The sequence below is a fragment of the Entelurus aequoreus genome, linkage group LG14, assembly GCF_033978785.1.
Source record: "Entelurus aequoreus isolate RoL-2023_Sb linkage group LG14, RoL_Eaeq_v1.1, whole genome shotgun sequence".
NCBI classification, from domain to species: domain Eukaryota; kingdom Metazoa; phylum Chordata; class Actinopteri; order Syngnathiformes; family Syngnathidae; genus Entelurus; species Entelurus aequoreus.
In genome coordinates this window covers 28,865,292-28,888,195 of record NC_084744.1, presented here as the reverse complement: position 1 = coordinate 28,888,195, position 22,904 = coordinate 28,865,292, and the positions used below count along the sequence as shown (strand labels likewise).

General features: G+C 44.5%; 1 protein-coding gene across 1 annotated transcript in view; it reads left to right on the top strand.

Moving 5' to 3' along the window:
• Positions 1-9,800: 9,800 nt before the first annotated feature.
• Positions 9,801-22,904, top strand: part of LOC133664637 (gastrula zinc finger protein XlCGF57.1-like) — a 14,008-nt gene continuing 904 nt past the window's right edge. Inside the window, exons 1-3 of the mRNA XM_062069439.1 lie at positions 9,801-10,257; positions 12,549-12,767; positions 21,679-22,904. The exon at positions 21,679-22,904 is cut by the window's right edge and continues 904 nt beyond it. Coding sequence (XP_061925423.1) covers positions 10,137-10,257; positions 12,549-12,767; positions 21,679-22,904 — 1,566 coding nt within the window. The 5' untranslated portion in view covers positions 9,801-10,136. The remainder of the gene's footprint in view (positions 10,258-12,548; positions 12,768-21,678) is intronic.

The window sequence follows — 22,904 nt, the reverse complement described above, 5'->3', positions numbered from 1 at the left end:
AACATATACGCAAAGTTCCCTATTGTTTACAATGATGGCCGCATGAAGTGAGAGAGATTCGGACCGAGAAAGCGACGATTTCCCCATTAATTTGAGCGAGGATGAAGAAAGATTTGTGGATGAGTAAAGTGCAAGTGAAGGACTAGTGGGGAGTGGAAGCGATTCAGATAGGGAAGATCCTGTGAGAGCCGGGGGTGACCTGATATTCAGCTGCGAATGACTACAACAGTAAATAAACACAAGACATATATATACTCTATTAGCCACAACACAACCAGGCTTATATTTAATATGCCACAAATTAATCCCACATAAAAACACCTAGGTGTTTGTTATGCTAGCTACTAGCTCGAGCTAGTTATAGCTCGAGCGGGTAATATGGACGGGATCCCGTATATATAACCAGCCAATACAATTCAAACACTTGCACAACACACACACTCACTCAGCCCAAAGAACCGTTCACCTAACCCAAGGTTCATAAAGCTTATATATTTAACCAAAGTTACGTACGTGACACACACGTACGGGCAAGCAATCAAATGTTTGGAAGCGCGCAGGTGGGACCTGATATTCAGCTGGGAATGACTACAACAGGAAATAAACACAAGACATATATATACTCTATTAGCCACAACACAACCAGGCTTATATTTAATATGCCACAAATTAATCCCGCATAACAAACACCTAGGCGTTTGTTATGCTAGCTCCTAGTTACTAGCTCGAGCTAGTTATAGCAAGCGATCAAATGTTTGGAAGCGTACTCACGGTATCGCGTCTGCGTCTGTTAACGAAGTCAAAGTCCTCCTGGTAAGAGTCTCTGTTGTCCGAGTTCTTCGATCTTGACTGCATCTTTCGGGAATGTAAACAATGAAACACCGACTGTGTTGTGTTGCTGACTTCCCTCGCAAAATACTCCGCTTCGCACCGACTTTCTTCTTTGCTTGCTCAGCTTCTTTCTCCATGATGCAATGAACAAATTGCAACATATTCACCAACACAGATGTCCAGAATACTGTGGAATAATGAGATGAAAACAGCTATTTCGTATTGGCTTCAATGGGGAAGCCATACCTGTGTTCTACTGGCTACGTCACGCGCATACGTCATCCTCAAAGGCGTTTTGAACCGGAAGTTCCCCGGGAAATTTAAAATTGCACTTTATAAGTTAACCCGGCCGTATTGGCATGTGTTGCAATGTTAAGATTTCATCATTGATATATAAACTATCAGACTGCGTGGTCGGTAGTAGTGGCTTTCAGTAGGCCTTTAAGCAAATAAACTAACCTCATGTTAAGTCCTAGTGATAAATATTGTGATTGTTGGTCCAATCCAACGTATTTCTGTTGTCGATTTTCATAACAGAAACTAAAACCTTAGTTGTTGTGCAGGAAAGCCTTAAGTCTTTTATTCGACACGGATGACCACATTATAGCGACTTTGGGTATACAAACCCCGTTTCCATATGAGTTGGGAAATTGTGTTAGATGTAAATATAAACGGAATACAATGATTTGCAAATCCTTTTCAACCCATATTCAGTTGAATTTGCTACAAAGACAACATATTTGATGTTCAAACTAATAAAAATTTATTTTTTTTACAAATAATCATTAACTTTAGAATTTGATGCCAGCAACACGTGACAAAGAAGTTGGGAAAGGTGGCAATAAATACTGATAAAGTTGAGGAATGCTCATCAAACACTTATTTGGAACATCCCACAGGTGTGCAGGCAAATTAGGAACAGGTGGGTGCCATGATTGGGTATAAAAGTAGAATCCATGAAATGCTCAGTCATTCACAAACAAGGATGGGGCGAGGGTCACCACTTTGTCAACAAATGTGTGAGCAAATTGTTGAACAGTTTAAGAAAAACCTTTCTCAACCAGCTATTGCAAGGAATTTAGGGATTTCAACATCTACGGTCCGTAATATCATCAAAGGGTTCAGAGAATCTGGAGAAATCACTGCACGTAAGCAGCTAAGCCCGTGACCTTCGATCCCTCAGGCTGTACTGCATCAACAAGCGACATCAGTGTGTAAAGGATATCACCACATGGGCTCAGGAACACTTCAGACACCCACTGTCAGTAACTACAGTTGGTCGCTACATCTGTAAGTGCAAGTTAAAACTCTCCTATGCAAAGCGAAAACCGTTTATCAACAACACCCAGAAACGCCGTCGGCTTCGCTGGGCCTGAACTCATCTAAGAAGGACTGATGCAAAGTGGAAAAGTGTTCTGTGGTCTGACGAGTCCACATTTCAAATTGTTTTTGGAAACTGTGGACGTCGTGTCCTCCGGACCAAAGAGGAAAAGAACCATCCGGATTGTTATAGGCGCAAAGTGTAAAAGCCAGCATGTGTGATGGTATGGGGGTGTATTAGTGCCCAAGACATGGGTAACTTACACATCTGTGAAGGCGCCTTTAATGCTGAAAGGTACATACAGGTTTTGGAGCAACATATGTTGCCATCCAAGCAACGTTACCATGGACGCCCCTGCTTATTTCAGCAAGTCAATGCCAAGCCACGTGTTACATCAATGTGGCTTCATAGTAAAAGAGTGCGGGTACTAGACTGGCCTGCCTGTAGTCCAGACCTGTCTCCCATTGAAAATGTGTGGCGCATTATGAAGCCTAAAATACCACAAGGGAGACCCCCGGACTGTTGAACAACTTAAGCTGTACATCAAGCAAGAATGGGAAAGAATTCCACCTGAGAAGCTTCAAAAATGTGTCTCCTCAGTTCCCAAACCTTTACTGAGTGTTGTTAAAAGGAAAGGCCATGTAACACAGTGGTGAACATGCCCTTCCCAACTACTTTGGCACGTGTTGCAGCCATGAAATTATAAGTTAATTATTATTTGCAAAATAAAATAAAGTTTATGAATTTGAACATCAAATATGTTGTCTTTGTAGCATATTCAACTGAATATGGGTTGAAAAGGATTTGCAAATCATTGTATTCCGTTTATATTTACATCTAACACAATTTCCCAACTCATATGGAAACGGGGTTTGTACAATACTAGTACACAGCTCATGAAAAACAATAATGTTGTTATTGTCATTGTAAGTGGGCCAAAACACTTATATTAGAAAATAATCTCATGGAAATTACAGCTGTCATTTGATTATAATAATGAAACATTTAATTTGTTATTTAGTCAGGTTTGGGACAGGTGTGCTCACATGTGCTCCACTGAATACTCAAGGAGTTTTTGCGTTTGCTCACGCATATGGAAAATTCAAGGGAACATTGTTTGAGGGTATCCATAATACGCCGATAGGGAGAAGTTTTTATATACACAATGAGTCTGGTGTGTCTTGACCTCCGCCGAACCCCTGAAGCCGACTCACCGAACCCCTAGGGTTCCATCGAACCCAGGTTAAGAACCACTGGATTAGAGTGTCTGCCTTGAGATGGGTAGGTTGTGAGTTCAAACCCCGGCCGAGTCATACCAAAGACTATAAAAATGGGAGCCATTACCTCCCTGCTTGGCACTCAGTATCAAGGGTTAGAATTGGGGGTTAAATCCCCAAAAATGATTCCCGGGCGCTGCCACCGCTGCTGCTCACCGCTGCTGCTCACCGCTCCCCTCACCTCCCAGGGGGTGATCAAGGGTGATGGGTCAAATGCAGAGGACAAATTTCACCACACCTAGTGTGTTTGTGACAATCACTGGTACTTTAACTTAACTTAAGAGTAAGAAGTAAACAAACTTGATTTATGTAACACAACTTGATGTTTCTTGTAAACAGCGTCCAGTAGTCGCTCAGTATCCTCTTTTGTTGGCATACTTGCCAACCCTCCCGTACTTTACGGGAGACTCCCGAAATTCATCGCCTCTCCCGAAAACCTCCCGGGACAAATATTCTCCCGAAAATCTCCCGATTTTCAGCTGAGGGGGCGTGGCCTCCAGCTCCATGCGGACCTGAGTGAGGACAGCCTTTTTTCACGTCCGCTTTCCCACGATGTAAACGGCGGGCCTGCCCAATCACGTTATTCCATACGAGGCGTTCGGAGGTGCAGATGGATAAGATCTTCTCGGCGTCCGTGTTGGCGCACACGTTGCCAAAGCCGACGCTGGTCAGGCTGCTGAGGGTGAAGTAGAGGGCGGCAATGTACGAGCTGCGCACCGACGGGCCGCCGACCGTGTTGTTGACGTAGGGCATCTCCAGGCGTTTGCCCAGCTCATGGAGCCATCCTTGGGGAAGAGACGGGAGGACAACAGGGTGACAAGAACTAAATCATCCAGACTAGAGATAAATTGTATTATGTTTATCTTACCTAAAAATGAATATATTTATTTTATTTTTTTTTAAAACTAAATAAATTTTTACTATATTTTGCTGAAAACATCAAAATTAATTGTATTTTTAGTTGTATTTTTTCTGACTCCTTATTACATCCAGCCATAGAATTATACATTAAAATAAACGTATTTGAAATGATTAATTTTAAATGATCATAATAATTCATTTAAAATCCATCCATCTTCAACCGCTTATCCGGAATCGGGTCACGGGGACAGCAGCTCCAGCAAAGACCCCCAGACTTCCCTCTCCAGAGCAACATTAGCGACTTCCTCCTGGGGAATCCCGAAGCGTTCCCAGGCCAGAGAGGAGATGTAATCCCCCCATCTGGTCCTTGGCCTGCCGCGGGGCCTCCTCCCAGTGGGACGTGCAACGAGGACCTCCCTAGGGAGACGCTCGTGAGGCATCCGCACAAGATGCCCGAACCATTTGAGCTGGCTCCTTTCCAAGCGAAGGAGCAGCGGCTCTACTCCGAGCCTCTCTCGGGTGACTGCACTTCTCACCCTATCTCTAAGGGAGATGCCAGCCACCCTTTTGAGGAAACTCATTTCGGCCGCTTGTATCCGCGATCTTATTCTTTCGGTCATTACCCACACTTCATGACCATAGGTTAGAGTAGGAATGTAGATAGCTCGGTAGACCGAGAGCTTTGCCTTCTGGCTCAGCTCCCGTTTCGTCACAACAGTGCGGCAGAGAGACTGCAATACTGCCCCAGCTGCTCCGATTCTCCGGCTGATTTCCTTCTCCATCTTTCCCTCACTCGTGAACAAGACCCTGAGATACTTAAACTCCTCCACCTGGGACAGAGTCCTGTCCCCTACCCGGACTGTACAAACCATCGGTTTCCTGCTGAGAACCATGGCCTCAGATTTGGAGATGCTGATCCTCATTCCAGCCGCTGAACCCTCGGCTGCGAACCGATCCAGTGAGAGCTGAAGGTCACGAACCGAAGGTGCCATCAGGACCACATCATCTGCAAACAGCAGTGACGCAACCTTTAGCCCTCCGAGACGTATACCCTCTCCGCCATGGCCACGACTCCGCCTAGAAATCCTGTCCATGAAAATCACAAACAGGATAGGTGACAGAGCGCAGCCCTGGCGGAGACCAACCCCCACTGGAAACGGATCCGACTTACATCCAAGCACCCGGACACAACTCTCGCTTTGGTTGTACAGAGATTGGATGGCCCTCAGCAGGGTTCCCCTCACTCCGCACTCCCTCAGCACCTCCCACAAGATCTCCCGAGGGACGCGGTCATACGCCTTCTCCAAATCCACAAAACACATGTAGACTGGATAGGCATACTCCCAGGCCCTCTCCAGGATTCCCGCAAGCGTAAAGAGTTGGTCAGTTGTTCCACGACCAGGACGGAATCCACATTGCTCCTCTTGAATCTGAGGTTCGACTATCGGCCGGACCCTCCTTGCCAGTACCTTGGCGTAAACTTTCCCAGGGAGGCTGAGTAGTGTGATACCCCTGTAATTAGCACACACCCTCTGGTCCCCCTTTTTGAAAAGGGGAACCACCACCCCAGTCTGCCACTCCCTCGGCACTGTCCCAGACTTCCACGCAATGTTGAAAAGGCGTATCAACCAAGACAGCCCATCAACACCCAGAGCCTTCAGCATTTCTGGACGGATCTCGTCAACCCCCGGAGCTTTGCCACTGTGGAGTTGTCTAACTACCTCAGTGACTTCACTCCGAGAGATCGACGTCGATCCCCCATCATCCTCAGGCCCTGCTCCTATCAGGGAGGGTGTGTCTGATGTATTTGGGTTCAGGAGTTCCTCAAAGTGCTCTTTCCAACGCCCTACGACTTCCTCACTTGAAGTCAGCAAAGTCCCATCCTTGCCGTACACAGCTTGGATGGTTCCCTGCTTCCCCCTCCTGAGGTGCCGTATGGTCTTCCAGAACAGCTTTGGTGTCGCCCGATAGTCCTTCTCCATGGATTCCCCGAACTGCTCCCACACCCTCTGCTTAGCCTCGTCCACAGCCACGGCCGCTGCCCTTCGGGCCCGTCGGTACCTTGCAACTGCCTCCGGAGTCCCCTGGGATAACATACCCCGGTAGGACTCCTTCTTCAGTCGGACGGCTTCCCTGACCACCACTGTCCACCAGGGTGTTCGAGGGTTACCGCCCCTTGAGGCACCTAAGACCTTCTGGCCACAGCTCGCAGCTGCAGCTTTAGCAATAGAGGCTTTGAACATTGCCCATTCCTGTTCAATGTCCCCAACCTCCACAGGGATGGCAGAGAAGTCCCGCCGGAGGTGGGAGTTGAAGTCCTTCCGGACAGAGGACTCCTCCAAACGTTCCCAGTTCACCCGCACTACACGCTTGGGTTTGCCAGGTCTGTCCAGAGGTTCCCCCGCCATCTAACCCAACTCACCACCAGATGGTGATCAGTTGACAGTTCAGCCCCTCTCTTCACCCGAGTGTCCAAAACATACGGCCTCAGATCAGCTGATACGATTACAAAATCGATCATTGATCTTTGGCCTAGGGTGCTCTGGTACCAGGTACACCTATGAGCATCCTTATGCTTGAACATGGTGTTTGTTATCGCAAGTCCGTGACTAGCACAGAAGTCCAATAACAATCCACCACTCAGGTTCAGATCAGGGAGACCGTTCCTCCCAATCACGCCAGTCCAAGTATCACTGTCATTGCCCACGTGCGCGTTGAAGTCCCCCAGCAAGACTATGGAATCCCCTGCCGGCACCCCATACAGGACCCCATGCAAGGTATCCAAGAAGGCTGAATACTCTGAACTCCTGTTTGGTGCGTATGCACAAACAACAGTCAGAGTTTTCCCCCCTCCAACCCTAAGGCGAAGGGAGGCGACCCTCTTGTCCACTGGGGTGAACTCCAACGTACAGGCACTCAGCCGGGGACTCGTGAGTATCCCCACACCCGCCTGTGCCCTCACACCCTGAGCAACTCCAGAAGTGAACAAGGTCCATCCCTTGTCCAGGAGTGTGGTTTCAGAGCCCTTGCTATGCGTAGAGGTAAGCCCCACCAGATCCAACCGGTAGCGCTCCACCTCTCGCACCAGCTCAGGCTCCTTCCCCACCAGCGTAGAGACGTTCCACGTCCCGAAAGTCAGCCTCTGCTGCCCCGAATTGGTCCGTCTGGAGCCTCCACTTTCACTGCCATCCACTTGGCAGCGCACCCGACCCCACTGGTTCCGACCGTGGGTGGTGGGCCCACGTGGCAGAGAAGATGGTGTGTCCACGTAGCTTCTTCGGGCTGTGCCCGGCCGGGCTCCGTGGCAAGCCCGGCCACCAGGCGCTCGCTGACGAGCCCTACCTCCGGGCCTAGCTCCGGAGGAAGGCCCCGGGCTTCCTCCGGGCCGGGTAACGCATCCTCTTTTAGTGTAGTTCATGGGGGGTATCGTAACCCTGATGGGGGGGCATTCGGGTGCTACACCTTGCCCAAGGGTGACCCGGAACTATGTAAGGCAGGGGCGTTCAACTCCCTGAGGCTTAATACAAGCCCACATACCTGGTCATTTAAAATGACCATATTTAATTATTAAAATAATTGCTTGTTTATCAACAACTTTAGCATTTTATTCATTACATTTTGAAGCTCTCAGAAGCCAAGTTATGTTATATTCCTTAAGATTTATTTATGCAAGTTTGAAGTATCAATTATCTAAACACAGTATTGTTTGCATATTTTCAGGATGTAGATATATATATGTATGTATGTATATATATATATATATATATATATATATATATATATATATATATATATATATATATATATATATATATATATATATATATATTTATATATATATATATATATATATATATATATATTTATATATATATATATATATATATATATATATATATATATATATATATATATATATATATAAAAATAAAGATATATATATATATATAAAGATTCACAGCCCTAATATATATATATATATATATATATATATATATATATATATATATATATATATATATATATATATATATATATATATATATATATATATATATATATATATATATATATATATATATATATATATATATTAGGGCTGTGAGTCTTTGGGTGTCCCACGATTCGATTCAATATCGATTCTTGGGGTCACGATTCGATTCAATATCGATTTTTTTTTTCAATTCAACACGATTCTTGATTCAAAAACAATATTTTCCCGATTCAAAAGGATTCTCTATTCATTCAATACATAGATTTCAGCAGGATCTACCCCAGTCTGCTGACATGCAAGCAGAGTAGTAGATTTTTGTAAAAAGCTTTTATAATTGTAAAGGACAATGTTTTATCAACTGATTGCAATAATGTAAATTTGTTTTAACTATTAAATGAACCAAAAATATGACTTATTTTATCTTTGTGAAAATATTGGACACAGTGTGTTGTCAAGCTTATGAGATGCGATGCAAGTGTAAGCCACTGTGACACTATTGTTCTTTAATTTTAATTTTAATAAATGTCTAATGATAATGTCAATGAGGGATTTTTAATCACTGCTATGTTGAAATTGTAACTAATACCGATACTGTTGTTGATAATATTCATTTTTGTTTCACTACTTTTGGTTTGTTCTGTCGTGTTTGTGTCTCCTCTCAATTGCTCTGTTTATTGCAGTTCTGAGTGTTGCTGGGTCGGGTTTGGGTTTGGAATTGGATTGCATTGTTATGGTATTGCTGTGTATTGTTTTGTTGGATTGATTAATTTTAAAAAAAGAATAATAATAATTTAAAAAAAAAAAAATTAAAAAATTGATTTTTTCAAAATGAGAATCGATTCTGAATCACACAACGTGAGAATCACGATTCGAATTCGAATCGATTTTTTCCCACACCCCTAATATATATATATATATATGAATATGAAAAACTTGACTTGGACTAGCTGTAAATATACTCCTCCCCTCTTAACCACGCCCCCACCCCCCGAAATCGGAGGTCTCAAGGTTGGCAAGTATGTTTGTTGGACAAAGTTCCTCCTCATACTTTGCTATCGTTCTTTCGCACATTTTCACACAATCACAACACTTTACACTCACATTTGATCTCTACTTAGCGGTGTGTTGATAACGTCCGCGTCTCTTTGTTAGCAGCTAACAAGCTAAGCTAACTAGCAAGCTAAGCTAGCACATAAAGTGCGCTCAGACTAATGTATCCGGATACAAACAATGACTAACAATGTTTCATCTACTACACGACATATATGCGTACATGTATACACTAAATACAAATAGAGAAACAATAATGGCCACGTTTAGACCTTCTCTGTCAAACGCCATTTTGCTTTTTACTCCTTCGTCTTCTTTGGATTTCCAGCAGACTAGTACAGCATCTTAGGCCTCCACAGCTTCTTAACGTCCTGTCCTATGGTCCATACTACATTATACAGTACAGGAGGTCGCGCTAGCAACCTTTCAATCAAAACCTTTCAAGCCACGGCTGCAAACCACTAAGAGTAGCTGCTTGTTTCTCTCGCGAGATCTGACAACATCGCGCGTGATCTAAACAAACAAGACGAGGAAATAACAAGATGGCGTTCGACGGAGAAGACATTATTGTGGTGTATTGACGCTCTGTTTCCATCGCAATCCGTACTTTAATATAATACACATTTTTAAGATTTTTTTTGCATCCGAAAACATTAGTCTGAGCGCTCTTTATCGCGTCTTGTGCTAGCTTAGCTTGCTAGTTAGCTTAGCTTGTTAGCTGCTAACAAAGAGACGCGGACGTTATCAACACATCGCTAAGTAGAGATCAAATGTGAGTGTAAAGTGTTGTGATTGTGTGAAAATGTGCGAAAGAACGATAGCAAAGTATGAGGAGGAACTTTGTCCAACAAAAGAGGAGAAGGAGCGACAACAACTACAGGACGCTATTTTCAAGAAACATCAAGTTGTGTTACACAGAACAGGTTTGTTTACTTCTTACTCTCACATCTTTACTAACTTTATATTTCATTATTAACACTTTTCTTACATATATTGTCTTGTGGGGATGATGCACTGCTTTGTTTTGTTCACGAAAACGAGACCCTTTCAAACACAATATTTATGAGAGGTCACTGTTCCTCTCAGTTTATAACAACCTGTATCATTGATTGATTGAGACTTTTATTAGTAGATTGCACAGTACAGTACATATTCCGTACAATTGACCACTAAATGGTAACACCCCAATAAGTTTTTCAACTTGTTTAAGTCGGGGTCCACTTAAAGGCCTACTGAAATGAATTTTTATTTATTTAAACGGGGATAGCAGATCCATTCTATGTGTCATACTTGATCATTTCGCGATATTGCCATATTTTTGCTGAAAGGATTTAGTAGAGAACATCGACGATAAAGTTCGCAACTTTTGGTCGCTGATAAAAAAAAGCCTTGCCTGTACCGGAAGTAGCGTGACGTCGCAGGTTGAAAGGCTCCTCACATTTCCCCATTGTTTACACCAGCAGCGAGAGCGATTCGGACAGAGAAAGCGACGATTACCCCATTAATTTGAGCCAGGATGAAAGATTTGTGGATGAGGAAAGTCAGAGTGAAGGACTAGAGTGCAGTGCAGGACGTATCTTTTTTCGCTCTGACCGTAACTTAGGTACAAGCTGGCTCATTGGATTCCACACTTTCTCCTTTTTCTATAGTGGATCACGGATTTGTATTTTAAACCACCTCGGATAGTATATCCTCTTGAAAATGAGAGTCGAGAACGCGAAATGGACATTCACGGTGACTTTTATCTCCACGACAATACATCGGCAAAACACTTTAGCTACGGGGCTAACGTGATAGCATCGGGCTTAACTGCAGATAGAAACAAAAGAAATAAACCCCTGACTGGAAGGATAGACAGAAAATCAACAATTATATTAAACCATGGACATGTAACTACACGGGTAATGCTTTCCAGCCTGGCAAAGCTTAACAATGCTGTTGCTAACGACGCCATTGAAGCTAACTTAGCTACGGGACCTCTAAGAGCTATGCTAAAGACATTAGCTATCCACCTACGCCAGCCAGCCCTCATCTGCTCATCAACACCCGTGCTCACCTGCGTTCCAGCGTTTGACGTAGCGACGAAGGACTTCACCCGATCATCGATGCGGGCGGCGGCTAGCGTCGGATAGCACGTCTGCTAGCCAAGTCAAAGTCCTCCTCGTTGTGTTGCTGCAGCCAGCCGCTAATACACCGATCCCACCTACAGCTTTCTTCTTTGCAGTCTCCATTGTTCATTAAACAAATTTCAAAAGATTCACCAACACAGATGTCCAGAATACTGTGGAATTTTGCGATGAAAACAGAGCTTTTTGTATTGGATACAATGGTGTCCGAATACTTCCGTTTCAACCATTGACGTCACACGCATACGTCATCATACATAGACATTTTCAACCGGAAGTTTAGCGGGAAATTTAAAATTGCACTTTATAAGTTAACCCGGCCGTATTGGCATGTGTTGCAATGTTAAGATTTCATCATTGATATACAAACTATCAGACTGCGTGGTCGGTAGTAGTGGCTTTCAGTAGGCCTTTAACAGTGTCAGTTCAGTTCAGTTTATTTATTTATATAGCACATTTAAAAACAACCCCAGTTGGCCAAATTGCTGTACAGACAAAAGAAAAAGGGGCACATAGTGTCACATTTACATCGTAACATGGAAGGATGAATGAAATACAGTAGTAAAATATACCTTCAAGGAAGTGCAGAATATATCACCCAAAATACCAAAATGTCCTAATTAGATGAAAAAGGATCAAACAAGAAATAAAAACAATCAAGATATCCTGTCTAACTGGATTTGAATGCCAGGGAGTAAAAATATGTGTTTACTCGAGATTTAAATTGCCTCAGAGACTGGGAGGACCTAATAGATAGTGGAAGGTTGTTCCATAGTCTGGGCCCTGCCACTGAAAAGGCTCTATCTCCTCTCGTTTTTAGCCTAGTTTTTGGGACAGCAAGGAGGAGCTGGTCTGAAGACCTCAGAGTCCTGCTGGGACAATAAGGCTGCAGCAGCTCAATAAGATAGGGCGGGGCTTCTCGGTGTAGGCATTTAAAAACTATAAGTAACATTTTAAAATGAGCTCTAAAAGTAACTGGGAGCCAGTGAAGGGAAGCCAGTACAGGGGTAATGTGCTCACGTCGTTTGGTTTTGGTTGGCAGTCGAATACTATTTCTACTCTCTCTTATTTACTTATTTACCCAACAGATGTCCAGCAGGCCCCCCACACTAAAGAGGAAGAGGAGGAGCCCCAGCCCCCTCACGTTAAAGAGGAAGAGGAGGAATGTCAGACCACTCCAAAGGGAGAGTGTCTTCTAGGGCAGGAGGAGGCTGATCTCACCGAGTTTCCACTGACTGTTGTCTCTGTGACGACTGAAGAGCATGAAGACAAACCACCTGAGTCCTCACAGCTTCATCACAGTCCAGGTAAGCACATTAGTTTCACAAATACATGTGTGAAACAGAAAATGTAACAAAAACACCACCAGCTAACTAATGTCACCTTTAGTGGTTTAACAGAACGTGTATATTTTTTAAGTGTATTTTTCTAATTGACTACAAACCCCGTTTCCATATGAGTTGGGAAATTGTGTTAGATGTAAATATAAACAGAATACAATGATTTGCAAATCATTTTCAACCCATATTCAGTTGAATACGCTATAAAGACAAGATATTTGATGTTCAAACTCATAAACTTTATTTTTTTTTTGCAAATAATAATTAACTTAGAATTTCATGGCTGCAACACGTGCCAACGTAGTTGGGAAAGGGCATGTTCACCACTGTGTTACATGGCCTTTCCTTTTAACAACACTCAGTAAACGTTTGGGAACTGAGGAGACACATTTTTGAAGCTTCTCAGGTGGAATTCTTTCCCATTCTTGCTTGATGTACAGCTTAAGTTGTTCAACAGTCCGGGGGTCTCCCTTGTGCTATTTTAGGCTTCATAATGCGCCACACATTTTCAATGGGAGACAGGTCTGGACTACAGGCAGGCCAGTCTAGTACCCGCACTCTTTTACTATGAAGCCACGTTGATGTAACACGTGGCTTGGCATTGTCTTGCTGAAATAAGCAGGGGCGTCCATGGTAACGTTGCTTGGATGGCAACATATGTTGCTCCAAAACCTGTATGTACCTTTCAGCATTAATGGCGCCTTCACAGATGTGTAAGTTACCCATGTCTTGGGCACTAATACACCCCCATACCATCACACATGCTGGCTTTTCAACTTCGCGCCTATAACAATCTGGATGGTTCTTTTCCTCTTTGGTCCGGAGGACACGACATCCACAGTTTCCAAAAAAAATTTGAAATGTGGACTCGTCAGACCACAGAACACTTTTCCTCTTTGTATCAGTCCATCTTAGATGAGCTCAGGCCCAGCGAAGCCGACGGCGTTTCTGGGTGTTGTTGATAAATGGTTTTCGCCTTCCATAGGAGAGTTTTAACTTGCACTTACAGATGTAGCGACCAACTGTAGTTACTGACAGTGGGTTTCTGAAGTGTTCCTGAGCCTATGTGGTGATATCCTTTACACACTGATGTCGCTTGTTGATGCAGCACAGCCTGAGGGATCAGCTGCTTACGTGCAGTGATTTCTCCAGATTCTCTGAACCCTTTGATGATATTACGGAGCGTAGATGGTGAAATCCCTAAATTCCTTGCAATAGCTGGTTGAGAAAGGTTTTTCTTAAACTGTTCAACAGTTTGCTCACACATTTGTTGACAAAGTGGTGACCCTCGCCCCATCCTTGTTTGTGAATGACTGAGCATTTCATGGAATCTACTTTTATACCCAATCATGGCACCCACCTGTTCCCAATTTGCCTGCTCACCTGTGGGATGTTCCAAATAAGTGTTTGATGAGCATTCCTCAACTTTATCAGTATTTATTGCCACCTTTCCCAACTTCTTTGTCACGTGTTGCTGGCATCAAATTCTAAAGTTAATGATTATTTGCAAAAAAAAATGTTTATGAGTTTGAACATCAAATATGTTGTCTTTGTAGTGCATTCAACTGAATATGGGTTGAAAATGATTTGCAAATCATTGTATTCCGTTTATATTTACATCTAACACAATTTCCCAACTCATATGGAAACAGGGTTTGTAATTATTTCAAATACAAATTACTCGTCAGTCCCAGGAATATGTTTGGTGTTCATGCTTGTCACTTATCAGTGTCTGGTGCACATGTACACACAAGGAGCGTGTGCATAAACACAAAAGCAGTGTAAGCAACACTCAGGGGTTTTTCCTGCGTTCAGAATTGCGTGGCGGCCGCCTCCATCTAATTTTGTGCCGCCCCCAGCCAGAGCGATTGATATCGCTCAACATAGCGATTGATGTCCCTCTGCGGCAGCTACGTATTTTAACTGCAGTTGCAGCGTTGTGCTACTCTAGAGGCGCTATATCGACAGCATCCATCCATCCATGGTCAACCGCTTATCCGGAATCGGGTCGCGGGGACAACAGCTCCAGCAGAGACCCCCAGACTTCCCTCTCCAGAGCAACATTAGCAACTTCCTCCTGGGGGATCTCAAAGCGTTCCCAGGCCAGAGAGGAGATGTAATCCCCCCATCTGGTCCTTGGCCTGCCGCGGGGTCTCCTCCCAGTGGGACGTGCAACGAGGACCTCCCTAGGGAGACGCTCGTGAGGCATCCGCACGAGATGCCCGAACCCCCTAAGCTGGCTCCTTTCCAAGCGAAGGAGCAGCGGCTCTACTCCGAGTGTCTCTCGGGTGACTGAACTTCTCACCCTATCTCTGAGGGAGAGGCCAGCCACCCTTTTGAGGAAACTCATTTCGGCCGCTTGTATCCGCGATCTTATTCTTTCAATCATGACCCACACTTCATGACCATAGGTGAGAGTGGGAATGTAGATAGCTCGGTAGACCGAGAGCTTTCCCTTCTGGCTCAGCTCTTGTTTCGTCACAACAGTGTGGCAGAGACTGCAATACTGCCCCAGCTGCTCCGATTCTCCGGTTGATTTTCTTCTCCATCTTTCCCTCACTCTTGAACAAGAGCCCAAGATACTTAAACTCCTCCAACTGGGACAGAGTCTCGCGGTCTACCTGGACTGTACAAACCTTCGGCCTCAGATTTGGAGATATTGATCCTCATTCCAGCTGCTGAACACTCATTTGCGAACCGATCCAGTGAGAACTGAAGGTCTTGAACTGATGGTGCCATCAGGACCACATCATCAGCAAACAGCAGTGAAGCAACCTTTAGCCCCCCCGAGATGTATACCCTCTCCGCCATGGTCACGACTAGAAATCCTGTCCATGAAAATCTCAAACAGGATAGGTGACAGAGCGCAGCCCTGGCGGAAACTCATTTCGGCCGCTTGTATCCGCGATCTTATTCTTTCAATCATGACCCACACTTCATGACCATAGGTGAGAGTGGGAATATAGATAGCTCGGTAGACCGAGAGCTTTGCCTTCTGGCTCAGCTCTCGTTTCGTCACAACAATGCGGCAGAGAGACTGCAATACTACCCCAGCTGCTCCGATTCTCCGGCTGATTTCCTTCTCCATCTTTCCCTCACTCTTGAACAAGACCCCGAGATACGTAAACTCCTCCAACTGGGACAGAGTCTCGCGGTCTACCTGGACTGTGCAAACCATCTGCCTCAGATTTGGAGATGTTGATCCTCATTCCAGCTGCTGAACACTCATTTGCGAACCGATCCAGTGAGAACTTAAGGTCTTGAACCGATGGTGCCATCAGGACCACGTCATCAGCCAACAACAGTGAAGCAACCTTTAGCCCGACCGCCATGGTCATGACTAGCAATCCTGTCCATGAAAATCTCAAACAGGATAGGTGACAGAGCGCAGCCCTGGCGGAGACCCACCCCCACTGGAAACGGATCCGACCTGCATCCAAGCACACGGACACAACTCTCGCTTTGGTTGTACAGAGATTGGATGGCCCTCAGCAGGGTTCCCCTCCCCCCGTACTTCCTCGGCACCTCCCACAGGATCTCCCGGGGGACCCGGTCATACGCCTTCTCCAAATCTACAAAGCACATGTCCCATGCCCTCTCTAGGATTCCCATTGCCTCCCTGCTTGGCACTCAGCATCAAGGGTTGGAATTGGGGGTTGAATCACCATATGATTCCCGAGCACGGCCATCGCTTCTGCTCACTGCTCCCCTCATCTCCCAGGGGGTCAACATGGGGATGGGTCAAATGCAGAGGATAATTTCACCACACCTAGTGTGCGTGACTATTGTTGGGACTTTAACTTTAACAGTCACTGCTCGTCGGTCTGAGTTCATCAAGGTGCAGTTATAAGTCATGGTTTTTCGATCATTTTAATTTAAAATGTTAATACTGAGTTTTTACTGTGGTTATTATCCATATTTTTTAACGTTACGTCCCTACTAAGAGAGAGAGCAGCTTTATTTGTCCATTCTTAAACATGTACAAGACACATAAGAACTGAAATTACATTTTCGGCACAATCCCGCTAAGAGCAGACATACGTTACAGGGAGACAAGACGGGACCGCCAACGGATCAGCCACTTAGGGCGCTCCTTAAAAAGGTGGGAAAAAGGTGACATTGGGGAAGGGGGGAAGAGTAAAAAAAATATCAGTCTGAGGCTGGACCCTCAGGAATGGTCCAGACTGAGTCCGAGGAAAAAACCTCACATAGCATGGCACACATAAACATGGTACATGTAATCACAACAACTCGCAACAGAGTCATCCAACAGGACCTTGGAGGCCGGCAGCTGCTGTTGAGCGCTACTCAGCCCCCACAACCCCGGAGGAATTAAGCAGTGGTGAAGGCGTTGATTTGGGGAGGGGTGTGTGCGTGCATGTATGCCCAATTAACTTGGGTGAGATGTTGGAATTGTCTTTATGGGCTGAGGCCGGCCCCAAGAGTTCAAGAGTTCAAGAGTCCGACCCAGGTGCTTTTGAAAAAAAAGGGAAGGTCAAAAGCGTCCATCTTTGAGGAGTCCTCAGGGGAGTGTTTTCAAACAGCCTGTTCCTCAAGGCCATTCGAGGGAGTCAAATCGTAGATTAAGATGTTGTTTTTTCTTCGAGCAGTCAAAACAATGACATTCCTGCTCTGTATGCTGGCTCTGACAATTCCAATTTATTCTTTCTCTAACTTCATCAAGATGGAATCCATTTTGCGATTCAAATCAGCAATCGCTCCAGTCTGTGATCCCACAGCACGACCCAATCCTTCCATTGCGTTGAACAGCCTGTTGGCCCCTTGAGTGGCTGCCATCGTCTTCCGAATTTGACGATACACCAGAGCAATGCCCAGCCCAATCAGCAAATGCCCTGCGATCACAGCTCCAAATAGGTAGATGTCTTCCACGTCCTCGATGGAAAGGACTGAGAGGCACATGATTCTCCAAGTATTCCAGGAATCTCTCACGTACCCCGCAGCAATGGTTCCATCAGGGCAGCCAGGCTCCCCCGAACCTCTTTTCCTTGTCGAAAAGACTGTGTCAATTGCGTCGAGAGTCCAGTTGATCAAATTCATTTTGATGTTTAGATTTGAGGACAGCTCAAGAAAAGAGGCTTCAAAAAGTTCAGACAAAGACAAGGACACAAGAAAGCAAGCGGGAAGGAGGAGGAGCAGGGAAAAATGCGACCACCCTCACCAAGAGGCAAGACAGAAAAAAACATAATAACATGTATACAATATTGAGGTAACTCATCTTACTACTGCGCTTGTAACTCAAAAGCACTTGTGTTTCGAGTAAGCCCCGCCCTTAGAAATGAATCGAAATCAATTTAATCCGGGCTTGGCTCTCCCCAAACACAACAATTTTAACACGTGACTTGCCTTTTAAAAAGAAAACCGAATGTTTACATAAAAAATATTGTTAGAAAAATGTTACATTAGAAGAAAAACATAATGTGGAAGTCGCTTCCTAGCAGTCCCACTAGTGGGTCAGACACGGCACAGGAGCCAAGCGTGCAGGTTTAACAAGGTTTTAAAGGCCTACTGAAATGAATTGTTTTTATTTAAACAGGGATAGCAGATCTATTCTATGTGTCATACTTGATCATTTCGCGATATTGCCATATTTTTGCTGAAAGGATTTAGTATAGAACAACGACGATAAAGATTGCAACTTTTGGTATCTGATAAAAAAAAGGCTTGACCCTACCGGAAGTAGCGTGACGTAGTCAGTTGAACATATACGCAAAGTTCCCTATTGTTTACAATGATGGCCGCATGAAGTGAGAGAGATTCGGACCGAGAAAGCGACAATTTCCCCATTAATTTGAGCGAGGATGAAAGATTTGTGGATGAGTAAAGTGCAAGTGAAGGACTAGTGGGGAGTTGAAGCTATTCAGATAGGGAAGATGCTGTGAGAGCCGGGGGTGACCTGATATTCAGCTGGGAATGACTACAACAGTAAATAAACACAAGACATATATACAACACAACCAGGCTTATATTTAATATGCCACAAATTAATCCTGCATAAAAACACCTGCGTGTTTGTTACGCTAGCTCCTAGCTCCTCTGCTGGCTCCTAGCTCCATAGAACACGCCAATACAATTCAAACACCTGATCAACACACACAATCACTCAGCCCAAAAGACCGTTCACCTAACCCAAGGTTCATAAAGCTTATATATTTTTAAAAAGTTACGTACGTGACGCGCACATACGGTCAAGCTATCAAATGTTTAGCAGCCAAGGCTGCATACTCACGGTACCTGATATTCAGCTGGGAATGACTACAACAGTAAATAAACACAAGACATATATATACTCTATTAGCCACAACACAACCAGGCTTATATTTAATATGCCACAAATTAATCCTGCATAAAAACACCTGCGTGTTTGTTATGCTAGCTCCTAGCTCCTATGCTAGCTCCTAGCTCCATAGAACACGCCAATACAATTCAAACACCTGATCAACACACACAATCACTCAGCCCAAAAGACCGTTCACCTAACCCAAGGTTCATAAAGCTTATATATTTTAAAAAAGTTACGTACATACGCAAAAAAAAGTTGCGCACATACGGTCAAGCGATCAAATGTTTAGAAGCCAAAGCTGCATACTCACAGTAGCACGTCTGCGTCTTTGTCATCCAAATCAAAGTAATCCTGGTAAGAGTCTGTGTTGTCCCAGTTCTCTACAGGCGTCTGTGTATCGAAGTCAAAAGTCCTCCTGGTTAGAGTCTCTGTTATCCGAGTTCTTCCATCTTGACTGCATCTTTCGGGAATGTAAACAAAGAAGCGCCGGCTGTGTACTGTTGTTGCTGACTACGTTCGAAAAATACGTCCATTTCGCACCGACAACTTTCTTCTTTGCTTGCTCAGCTTCCTTCTCCATAATGCAATGAACATGATTGCAACAGATTCACGAACACAGATGTCCAGAATACTGTGGAATTATGAAATGAAAACAGAGCTTTTTCGTATTGGCTTCAATGTGGAAGGCATACCCGTGTTCGCCGGGCTACGTCACGCGCATACGTCATCCTCAGAGGCGTTTCGAACCGGAAGTTTAGCGGCAAATTTAAAATGTCACTTTATAAGTTAACCCGGCCGTATTGGCATGTGTTATAATGTTAAGATTTCATCATTGATATATAAACTATCAGACTGCGTGGTCGGTAGTAGTGGGTTTCAGTAGGCCTTTAATCAGAATGTTTCAACAAAAGTTTTTCTCTCCAGCAGAACGTGACCTCCCAGTCACGTCCGTATCCTCTCTCTCTCTCTGCTCCCGGCCGCTTACTGTTAAATCAAATCAAATCAACTTTATTTATAAAGCACATTTAAAATTTACCACAGGGGTAGCCAAAGTGCTGTACAATGGGCAGGTTAAAAGATAATACGAGAACCGAGCAAACACAACACAACACAAACAGAACACAATAAATAAATAAAATAAATAAAACATTAAAACAGGTTCACAGCAGGTGCATTATGGGGCGCCATTGCAGGATGGATATCACTCAGTGTTAAAAGCCATGGAATAAAAGTATGTTTTTAAGAGAGATTTAAAAACAGGAAGAGAGGAGGCTTCTCTAACACTAAGAGGTAGGTCGTTCCAGAGCTTGGGAGCAGCAGCGGCGAAAGCTATGTCACCTCTAAGCTTTAGCCTTGTGTCAGGGACCGTCAGTAGCAGCTGATCGGCTGATCTTAGGGATCGGGTGGGGCAGTAAGGCTGAAGGAGGTCAGAGAGATATGTTGGGGCGAGGTTGTTTAGACATTTAAAAACAAATAAAAGGAGTTTAAAATTGATTCGGTAACACACAGGGAGCCAGTGAAGGGACGCTAATATAGGGGTGATATGCTCACGTCTGCGGGTCTGTGTTAGCAGACGAGCAGCAGAGTTCTGCACGAGCTGCAGGCGGGCGAGGGAGGCCTGGCTAATGCCTACATACAGGGCATTGCAGTAGTCAAGACGAGTCGAGATAAAGGCGTGGATTAATTTCTCGAGATCATGTCCTGATAGAAGCGGTTTCACTTTCGCTATTTGGCGTAATTGATAAAAGCTTTTTTGAACGACGCTGCTGATTTGTTTTTCGAATTTAAAATCTGAGTAGAATTTTACCCCCAGGTTTGTGACACAGTCGCTGAGATACGGGGTCAGAGTGCCGAGGTCAACGTTGGAGGAGGGAGAGCGACTTGGACCGAACAACATAACTTCTGTTTTGTCTTCATTTAGGCTCAGGAAGTTAGCTGAAAGCCAGGCTTTGATGTCGTGCAGGCAGTCAATAAGACGTTTAACCGTGTTATTTTGTGCCATGGGAAAATAAATCTGGCAATCATCGGCATAAAAATGAAATGCAATATCGTACTTCCTAAAAATAGAACCAAGGGGGAGAAGGTAAAGCGCAAATAAGATTAGGGCAAGGATTGAGCCCTGGGGAACCCCATGTGGTAAAGGAGCTGTGGAAGACATAAAACTGTCTATTTTTACACAAAAACTCCTGTCGGTTAGGTACGACCGGAATCAGTTGAGGGCGGCGCCCTTAATGCCCACACAGTTCTCAAGACGACAGACAACAGATGATTAGATTAACACGTACCACCTGTGAAATCTAATCACCCGCCAGCTGTGTCTCGCCGTCAGCACTGCCACGCCCCCGTCTGATGGTGCTCTGTCCTCAGTACCATGGACAGAGGCGGTGACCTTTGCTCCTGCAGGCAGCGCTGACAACATCTCCCCCCACACATAACTTAGCAAAACTTGAGGGTGTCCACAAAAAAGTTGTTTGCTCATAGGTGTGAATTGAATCTTCATGGTTTAGCAGGTGATGATGCATGTGGAGCATGGATTATATGAGTATACGTTGGAAATAAAACTTATTTCTCCTGCAGATGTCCAGAAGCTGATTGGTTGTCAAGAAGAACCTCTCCCTCAGTCACCGGAGGGGAGCTTCACTTTGAAGCAGGAGGATCCACTGCCCCCTGACATTAAAAGGGAAGAGGAGGAACTCTGGATCACTCAGGAGGAAGAGTGTCTTCTCGGGCAGGAGGAGGCTGATCTCACCAAGTTTCCACTGACTGTTGTGACTGTGAAGATAGAAGAGCATGAAGAGAAACCACCTGAGTCCTCACAGCTTCATCACAGTCCAAGTGAGGAGAAGAGAGAGGTGGAGCTTCCAAGCAGCAGCTCAACACAACACACTGGTGACCACTGTGGAGGATCACAAGCAGATAACCTCTTAGCTCCACTGTCAGATAGTGACGACACAACGTCACTCGTCAATGTAAATATAGAATCACACATGACAAAAACACACACAAAAAAAACAACTTTGGATTGTTCGGTTCCTGGTAGAACATTCTCCGACAAAGATAATATGCATTCAGATATGAGAAAACACACAGGAGAAAAACCTTTCAGTTGTTCAGCGTGCGATAAACTATTCTCTAACAAAAGTAATATGCACACACACATGAGAACGCACACCGGAGAAAAACCTTTCAGTTGTTCAGTTTGCGGTAAAAGATTCTCAAACAAACGAAATATGCAAACACACGTAAGAACGCATACAGGAGAAAAACCTTTCTGTTGTTCAATGTGTGGCAAAAGATTCTCGAACAAAACTGATATGCATACACACATGAGAACACACACAGGAGAAACCCCTTATAGTTGTTCTGTTTGTGCAAAAGGTTTTGTGAGAAGCTCCTACTTGACGCAGCACATGCGGACACACACAGGAGAAAAACCTTTCAGTTGCTCAAACTGTGGCAAAAAGTTCTCTCAAAGGGGAACGATGCTGTCGCACATGAAAACCCACACAGGAGAAAAACTTTTCAGTTGTTCGCTGTGTGATAAAAGACTCTCTGACAAACGTAATATGCAAACACACATGCGGACACACACGGGAGAAAAACTTTTTAGTTGTTCAGTGTGTGAAAAAGGATTCTCCGACAAACGCAATATGCAAACACACATGCGGACGCACACCGGAGAAAAACCTTTCAGTTGCTCAAACTGTGGCAAGAAGTTCTCTCAAAGTGGAACGATGCTGTCACACATGAGAACGCACACCGGAGAGAAACCTTTCACTTGTTCAGTGTGTGATAAAAGATTC